The following is a 9387-nucleotide window of genomic DNA, read 5'->3' as shown; positions in this document are numbered from 1 at the left end:
ATGGTTGAGAAGCACCTAAAGAAATGTTCAGCATCCTTAGTCATCAGGGAAATGCAAATCAAAACAACCCTGAGATTCCACTTCACACCAGTCAGAATGGCTAAGATCAAAAACTCAGGTGATACCAGATGCTGGCGAGGATGTGAAGAAAGAGCAACACTCCTCCATTGTTGGTGGGATTGCAAGCTGGTGCAATCACTCTGGAAATCAGTCTGGCAGTTCCTAGAAAATTGGACATAGCATTACCTGAGGACCCAGCTATACCATTCCTAGGCAAATACCCAGAAGATGTTCCAACATATAACAAGGACATGTGCTCCAGTATGTTCATAGCAGCCTTATTTATAATAGCCAGAAGCTGGAAATAACCCAGAAGTCCTTCAACAGAGGAATGGATACAGAAAATGTGGTACATTTACACAATATAGTATTACTCAGTTATTAAAAACACCGAATTCGAGAAATTCTTAGGTAAATGGATGTAACTAGAAAATGTCATACGCAGTGAGATAACCCAGTCACAAAAGAACACACATGATATTCAGTCTCTGATAATTGGACATTAGCCCAGAAGCTTGCAATACCCAAGATGGAACTCACAGACCACATGAAGCTCATGAAGAAGGAAGACCCAAGTGTGGGTGCTTCAGACCTTCTCAGAATGAGTAACAAAATACTCATGGGAGCAAATATGGAGACAAAGTGTGGGACAGAAACTGAAGGAGGGGCCATTTGGAGACTGTTCTACCTGGGTATCCATCCCGTGTTCAGTCACCAGAGGTAGACGCTGATGTTGATGTCAGGAAGTGCTTGCTGGCAGGAGCCTGATATAGCTGTCTCCTTAGAGGTCTGCCAGGGTCTGACATATTCACAGGCAGAAGATACTCACAGGTAACCGTTGGTCATGGGGTATCCAATGTAGGAGCAAGAGAGAAGACTGAAGGAGCTGAAAGGGTTTTTGGCCCCATGGGGAGAGCAACAATACCAACCAACCAGAGCTCCCAGGGCAAAAACCACCAGCCTGGGAGCACACAGGGAGGAACCCATGGCTCCAGTTGTATATGTATGGGAGGATGGCCTTGTCGGGCATAGGTTGAAGAGGAGTTCCTTCATCCCATGAAGGCTGGATGCCCAGTGTGGGGGAATTTGAGGGTGGGGAGGTAGGGATAGAGGGATGGGTGAGGGCACATCCTCATAGAAGCAGGAGGAGGGGAGATAGCATAGGGGGTTCCTGGGTGGGGAGGAAATGGGGTAAAGGGATAACATCTGAAATGTAAATAAAATATTCAATAAAATGAAAAAGGACATTTTTATAATATCTATATTTGCTCATAATTGGGAGAATTAAGCTCAACTGCACAATAACAGCTGTACTTTCCAGTCCTTGTACTTAAAAGCTATGAGGGAAAATACCATCTCATTTTATAAAATAGTCTTTATTATAAAAGATGAGTGAGAAGCTACTGCATTTCTTAGCGAGCTTTTCTACTGATGCCAGTGAGGAGTGGAAGGGAATAATAGCGGGCAGGAAGCTCTTAACACAGAAGCACTTGTTGGCAGGGTTTGTGGAGTGTGTCTACTGCACAGGCTCAGTGATAAAAGCTGTCAAGGTGATTACTCCATGTCTGTACTCTGTCGTACTGTATTCTGGATTGTGGTGATTGACAAGGTCAGGACAACAGAAGGCCACAGAGTCAGGGCCTGACACACAGTGATCACATCTGTTCCTTCTGAGTTACTACTGAGGCTGTCGGGAGGATCTGTTTCAGAGTTGCTCTCCTGGGGTTTGGTTCTCACACCTGGTCTAACCACTACCCCAGAAAAACAGATCAGGACAGCTGAGTAGAGACAGAGTTCAGTAATGAAGTGTTTGCAGTACCTACATGTGCACCTACTCAGCACCAGCACACAGGTGGGTCAGGTAGCCACACTGTAACTGTAATGCTGAGATAGTGTAGATTTGTGGAAATCACTGGCCTATCGTCCTGGATAACCACTGAGTACAATTCAAGAGAGGGACTTGGTCTCCTAAATAAATATACTGTTCTTAGTTTAGATTATATGGCTGTGAAGAGGCACTATGACCAAGAACTCTTACAGAGGACATTTAATTGGGGTGGCTTACAAGTTCACAGGTTCAGTCTATTATCAATTAGGAGAAGCATTACAGACTCTATGCAGGCTCTCAGGAGGAGCTTACATTTCTGCATCTTGATCTGAAGTCTGCTAGTAGAAGTCTAGCTCTTCTGCACTGAGCAGAGCTTCAAAGCCCACCCCAACAGTGATGCACTTACCCCAGCAAGGCCATATCCCCTAATAGTGTTACTCTCTTTGTCAAGCATAATGCAAATCTGCCCCAGTCCCACAGGGTGTTGAACTGGGATCAGAAGACCTGGAAGAGAGAACCGGGGTACACAAGAAACGAACAACCTGTTTGGAGTCTGGTGAAGCTGTCAAATTTTAATTTTTCCACATGAGGGTTATATACACAAAGAAGCAGGATATGGTAAGGGGGATGATGTAGGGTCTTCTTTGTTTCTGGGGAGCACAGGTGATCTCAGGTGGAATGCAGATGTTCTTCAGAACAGGATATTGGCTGGGTGAAGAGTTCACAAAAGAAACAGGGCGGAACAGGTCACTATGTACCTGTCCATAAGATCTATTAATAATTTATTTATTCTTATCTAAATTAGTACTTTCCCACCAAAGCTACCTGTCCATAAGATCTATGATTATTTGTTCTTATCTAGGCTGGTACTTTCCCACCAGGGCTACCTGTCTACAAGATCTATAGCTATCTGTTCTAGGGTTAGTACTTTCCCACAGAGACCAAGGCTTTGTGTCAGTAGGCACGTATGGCTGACTTAGGCCTATGGCTGACTTGGGCCATTAATATATAAGCAAGGTTGCTCCCAACACAAGCCACCACAACAATCTTCCTAAAATTTCTATATACATAAAATTTTTTGATCATGAAGCCAAATGTAGTGGTATCCTGCTTTAACTCCAGTGGGTTGGAAGGCAGTTAGGAGAACATGGATTTCAGGCAAGTTTGTCCTGAGGGAATAAGACTGTATCCCTGTAAATTAAGAGAAGATGAACTGACTGAGAAGTGGGTGGGAATAAAGCCTGGATAGAGAATATACTGTAGGTGGCAGGAATGAGCTAGGAGTTCTCTGCATCATTGCCCAAAGCCTGAGTCCCTAGGGAGTGGAAAATATGATTGGGGGTGGGGTGGCTCATGTGGGCAGGAAGCAACAGGACTGAGGTAAATCTAGAAAGACCTAAATGGAAGAGAGGAAGGAGGATGAAGGTCGGCTACCTGAGTACTAGCCTTCAGTGTCAGCTGTGGGTCCTTGCTGGAGAGAGGGTCTCTGGTCAGCCGAGTCTCAGAGGACTGGGGAGGGGTAGAAAAAAAGACTGAAAGGGGTCAACAGGAACACTGAGCCTGTACTAATAGCCAAACTGGATATTTTGTTACATTTTGCATCAGTGTTTGAAATGTTTAAAAACACTCATATTACTGATGAGTACTTTCCTCTTGTGAAAAAGATTAAATGAAGAAGTTATAGTAGTAAATTGTAGAAACACAAGGAATAGACCTGTGAAGGTACAGATGCAGCAGCTAGTAACCAATAATAGCCTGTAATCTCTAGGGCTGCAAAGGATCTTGGAAACCAGTGGATCTGGGAATGGGCAATTATTTCAAGAGGTAGTTTGTACAAATTCTAATGTACAAGACCATATCTTTTGCCCAAATATCTTTGTCTTAGCAACGTTGCTCAGGAGAGCCTCTTGCCAAATTCTATACCTCTGAGTTAATCCCGAAGGTGAAGTGACTTTTCACATCCAGAGATTACCCAAAAATATCAGAAGAGTTATTTATTTATTTGTTTGTTTGTTTGTTTGTTTTTATTTTTATTGGATATTTTATTTATTTACATTTCAGATATCATCCGCTTTCCACATTTCCCCTCCCTAGAACCCCCGTTCCATCCCCACTCCTTCTTTTTGCTTTTATACTATTTTAATTACATGTATGTATTAAGCTGAGTTCTAGGTTGAGGGTTGTCCTGTCCAGCAGGGCATTAAACAGGGGTCTGGGGAGATCACCTGAAAGAGAAGATGGGGTAAACAGGCGAACACAAGGAACACAGCTTGTCTATAGGCTGATCAAACTGTAATTTTTACTTTTTTGAACACAGGTTATATACACAAAAAGGCAGGATGTGGGGAAGGGGATAACACAGGAGTGTAGGTGTTCAGGGGGAGCACAGATATCTTTCAGAACAGAGTGTCAGCTGGGTGAAGGTTCAGGGGACAGACCACTATGACTCCACCTATGATTCACTTGTCTTTATCTAAGTTGGTACTATCCACCAAGGTTACCTATCTACAGGGTCTTATGACTAGCCAGGCTTGGCAGCCTTCCACCAAAGCTGTCTGTTTACAGTAACTCCCAGCTATCTGTTTCAGTATTTTTCCACAGAGACCCAAGACTTGGTGCTAACAAGCATGTATGTCAGGCCTATTGCTGATTTTAGGCCTATGGCTGATTTTAGGTCTTCAATGTATAAGCAGGGCTGCTCCCAACAGAGGGTCTAGCAATACAATAGATGAAAACACTCAAGGAAAAAGGAAGAAAATAAACACAAATAGTCAAAAAGCAATCAAGGCATTAAACTCAATTACAGGAACACTCCCGTGATCACTGTTTCTAAGGGCTTATCAGGATGACAAAACTATCTGACCCTACTTCCCTGTACTAGCCCAAAGTCCTTTGCAAGTCTGAAGCCTACTTCCTTATTCTAGCCTAATATTTAGATTTCTACCTGAAATTACTTCTTTGTTCTAGCCTAAGATTTAGATTCCTACCTGAAATTACTTCTTTTTTCTAGCCTTATGTCTGATTCCTGCCTGAAGCCTACTTCCTTGTCCTTGGCCAATGTCATATTCCAGCCAAGCAGCCCATTTCCTTGTCCTCAGCCCATGTCACATTATTGCCAAGCAGCCCCAAAGGCTCTCCACCTCTCCCTGCGCTTTTATTTCATTAACAAGACTGAGCCTGTTTATCCTATTCAAATTATTAAAAGGAGGTTCAAAATTTAAGGGTAAGGAGTCATCTCCAGTGCCATGCCAAATACCATTGTATTTATGTTAGTTCTAAAATTTACAGTGGTAGTCATTATAATTAGGAAGAAGTTTAAAGACACTTGCAGTGTATTTGACATTATTCTAACACCTGTCTGGATGTTTTAACAATACATAGGGAGCTTATGAATTTCAAGGATGCTTCTCTGCTCAGTGTTGATGCAGTAGATACTGCTGCAGATAAAAGTACCCATGGTACTTCTACACAGGACTTTACCAACCAAAGACTTGCTTTGGATAATGCATATTCCATGACAGGTAAGGAAGGCATACTTGTCAAAAGAGCCATTTCATGTCACAAGAATCCTGCCTTTTTTATTGTAACTGTAGCCAAAGCCCCCAGTTAAGAGTCCTGACCCATTACATCACCACAGAGAGTATCCATCAGTAGTGGCTAGTTTTATGACAACTTGACACAAGCTTCCTCATGTCATCAGAGAGGAAGGAACATTAATTGAGAAAATGCCTCTATGAAATAGCTGTAAGGTATTTTCTTAACTAGTGATTAATGGAGGAGGTCCCAGCTCATTGTGGTTGTGTCATCTCTGAGATGGTGGACCTGGATTCTGTTTGGAAACAGGATGAGAAAGCCATGTGAAGCAAGCCAGCATGTAGCACCCATCATAGCCTCTCCCTCAGATGCTCCCTCCAGGTTCCTGCCCTGCATTAGATCCTGTCCTGAGTTCCTCATGTGATGAATAGAGCAATGCTTAAGTATAATCTTGTAGCAGCATATATTCCTTCCAAGATGGGAGGAGCTAATGTGGGAGGAGTAAGGAAAGGAAGAGAAGAAGGAAGAGGAGGAGCTAGGGGGAGAGGACGAGAGAGATGGGTGGGGGGAACATGGCAGCGGACCTGCATGTGTCTCTAGCAGTCAAAGGTAGTTGATATATCTAGGTTGGATATTGAGTTACACATCAAATTGAGCATCTTGTCATTGAGCATTACCAAATATATAAAGCCTTTGAATAATCTTTAAACATTAGAGTCTCATTTCTACCAGGTACCACGTGGATGATGGGATGGCTGGGCTAAGCCCAGCCTTGTGGAGACAGCATGGAAGATTGGCAGAGCCATCTCCCAAGCTGGCATCTCATGGGTGCCAGGGCCAATGTTCTGGCCTGCCTGAGTCAGTGGCCTGAGCTGAGGCAGCAGGGAAAACACACCACTGCTCATGACCTCAGGACTTGTCTAATTGGGAACATGGCAGCTCTGTAACACAAGATAGGTCAAGTGCTGCCGTTGTAAAAATTACCAGCAACATAATCTCAATAAACCTTTTCCTCCCCAACTTGCTTTTTGGTCATGATGTTTTATACTGAATCAACAGAAACTCTTCATAAATCCTACTTCCTTAATGAGCTGATTGAAAATGTTTTTATAGTCACTCATTATTATGTATGAGTTTTTCTTTGTTTTTGTTTTGACATAGTGTCTTTTGTATCCCAGATTATCCTCAAACCTAGTATGAGCTGAGAATGGGCTTGAACCTGATCTTCCCACAACCAACCACAAATTCATTGTCTATTACATTTGGAGGATGATAGTTTATATTCTCACTGTAAAGATGAAGAAACTGATACCAATGAATGTAAGATTTTCTAGGACAAATTCTCCTTTTCCAGGTGAAAAATTTTTGATTAATTGTCTTTCATGATTACTATTGATGTGATGAACTAGCATGCAATACTTAAGAACATTAATTTGGGGCTTGGACTCTATAATTTATTTTGTTGTTATTTTGTGATTTTTTAAATAAATCATTGCTTATTTATAGTATGACAGATACCAAATACAAAAAAAACAAAACAAACAATAAAAACTTCATTAGAGGGCTGGAGATATGGCTCAGAGGTTAAGAGCATCGATTGCTCTGCAGGAGGTTATGAGTTCAAATCCCAGCAACCACATGGTGGTTCACTACCATCCACAATGAGATCTGTTGCCCTCATATGGGTATCTGAAGACAGCTATAGTGTACTTTTGGCCAGAGGATGCATGGCCAGAACAAGAAGGAGAAGAGAAGGGGGAGAAAATCTTCATTAGATACTTTACATAAAATGGTTTGTTTCATATTTATAATTTTTATTTTTAAAAATATATAATTCCATATATAATGCATTTCAGCCATTCCCCTCTGTCCCACCTCTCTCATCTCCCTTATACTCCCTTCAAATATTCCTCTTTACAAGTCTCTTTCTCACATTCAGAACTTTGGGTTTGTCTTGTGACCCACAGAGTTTAAACAGGGCTAACTGTGTGATCTTGGGTTTCAGACTTTCCACTTAAGTCCTGTTAGCTCAAATGTGAGCACATATGTGAAATCATGACTGCTTCTCTCCCATGATCTACCAGTAGCCAAAAGTTCAGCAGAATGGTGGATGGGCCCACTGAGTTTCCCTCTGTTTCGTGCTGATGAGGGATTCAGACCCTCATATGCAGGTAGCTATAGAGTCGGGATAGAGACCATGGTTGCCTTGGTTGTGCATGACCACAATATTGTATTTCCATTCCTTCTTCTCATCTTCTGGCTCCTGCACTCTTTCTACTCATAGTTCACAATGGTCTAAGCTATAGAGGGGATGCTCTAGGTGTCCTGTTTGTGGTTAGGTACTTGAGTGTCCCTTAGCCTTGTACTTGAGCAGTCATGAGTCTCTGCATTCACCACAGTTCACAGAAGTAGGATCCTCTCTGCGTCATTCTGGCTGTAGCATTTGTCCATGAATATAATTATAAACATTCAGAAGATAGTCTGGAATCACATCTATTTAAACAACTGCAGAAAATTTCTCCCCCAGGATCTAAGAACTTCTAATATCTTAACCTGTAATAACTGCACATAGGTAATTGTTAAGAGGATAACCATTATACAAACTAAAGCCAAGTGATTCTCCCAGAAGCCCCATGATGAGAGATTGATGTTCTGGATCGTCAAGAATTCTTCACCAGTACATCTGTAATTCAACACATACAAAGGTAATGTCAAAGTTTATTCAGTATATTTACTGTTGCTTCTCTTAAAAACTCATAATTTCATCATTAAAAAGTTCCTTTTATTTAAATGACAGTAATTATGATGCGCTTACAAATATGTTATGTATTATGCCAATCAACTGAAACTAATTGAGTCAGGCACCTTCGTTAATTTCAAAAACTATCCAGAGAAGTGTAGCTGCCATATCTACTTAAAAGCATAGCCATGGTGAGTTTACAGTCACACTATGATCCAACTCTGTAGACTTCATGGTGTCATTCCTTTCTAAATCTGTAATGCTGCTCTCTTCAAAGGGCAAACGCATGGATCAAGTATTGCTACTCCTGAAGCAGAAAACCCCAGCTTTCTAAGGACATAGATATTCCAAGGAGATAAGAGTTTTGTCATCATTTTGCTAACACAGGAGACAGTCATGCACAAGAACAGAAGCATGCAATTCTAGACCTGGGATCAGAGGAGCTCAAGAGTTTCAGGCAGAAGTCAGTGAATTGATGTCTTCTCCTGTACTAAGACTGAAGTGACAACCACAGCAGCTTAGCTACAGGACATCCTCAGCAGCAGATGTCACATACTGAGCCTGTGGTAGCAGTGGGAGCACAGTCGCACGAGTGGGTCTGACACAGGTTAGGACAAGAGCTGCTGCTAATAATTCTGCCTCAGCTACAATTACTGCCTGTATCTCTCCATCCCTGTGACTCTCTGTTCCCTTGTATCTGTTAGGATGTAACAGATCACAGATCTTCTAAAAGAGAAGATTTCTTCCTCTTGAGAGGACAAATCTACGAGGAGGAAGTCTGTGGATAGCCTCCTCTGCTTTCCCTTTTCCATCCATGTCCCCCTGATTAGAAACTGGTAAGAAGGTTATATTAGAAAGAGGCCAGGCCACACCACAGGAGAGAAGATGTGAAAACTAAGATCTCTCTCCAAACAGGTATTATTACCAGCAATTCAAACACAAATTTGAATTGCTATTATTTATTATTATTTTGAATATCTGTGAAAGATATTAGAATATTCTTCTCTCATTTTTATATCAAAATCAAATAATAAGAACAACCATAAAATTAAGGTATTCTAACTTTAAAACAAAACAGTTTAATTTTATCAAAATTCTGTGTTGGAAATTTACTAGTATTAAACCAAAAAAAAAGAGATTTTTCTCAATATGCTGAAATATTTGTTTCTTTCATTGCAGGGAATATTCTCTGCTAGGACATTTTACACACACACACATGCACGCA

At 41.5% G+C, this 9387-nt stretch overlaps 1 protein-coding gene and 1 long non-coding RNA gene across 5 annotated transcripts in view; both read right to left on the bottom strand.

Annotated features, from left to right (window-relative positions):
- Positions 1-2440: 2440 nt before the first annotated feature.
- LOC114633801 lies at positions 2441-3769 on the bottom strand. The gene is made up of 2 exons (XR_003713239.1): positions 3323-3769; positions 2441-2646 (listed from the first exon to the last, which is right to left on the bottom strand). It is a non-coding gene; the product is annotated as an uncharacterized LOC114633801 (long non-coding RNA).
- A 3446-nt stretch (positions 3770-7215) lies between these two features.
- Positions 7216-9387, bottom strand: part of LOC114633741 (ATP-binding cassette sub-family G member 3-like) — a 50122-nt gene continuing 47950 nt past the window's right edge. For all 4 annotated transcript variants that reach the window (XM_028782372.1, XM_028782368.1, XM_028782371.1 and 1 more), the window contains one exon: positions 7216-8105. In XM_028782372.1, the coding sequence (XP_028638205.1) occupies positions 7916-8105 (190 nt within the window). In that variant the 3' untranslated portion in view covers positions 7216-7915. The remainder of the gene's footprint in view (positions 8106-9387) is intronic.

The sequence above is a fragment of the Grammomys surdaster genome, unplaced genomic scaffold, assembly GCF_004785775.1.
Source record: "Grammomys surdaster isolate TR1022 unplaced genomic scaffold, NIH_TR_1.0 751, whole genome shotgun sequence".
Taxonomy (NCBI): Eukaryota; Metazoa; Chordata; class Mammalia; order Rodentia; family Muridae; genus Grammomys; species Grammomys surdaster.
The sequence above is the reverse complement of the archived record's forward strand: the minus strand, read 5'-3'. Positions and strand labels throughout refer to the sequence as shown.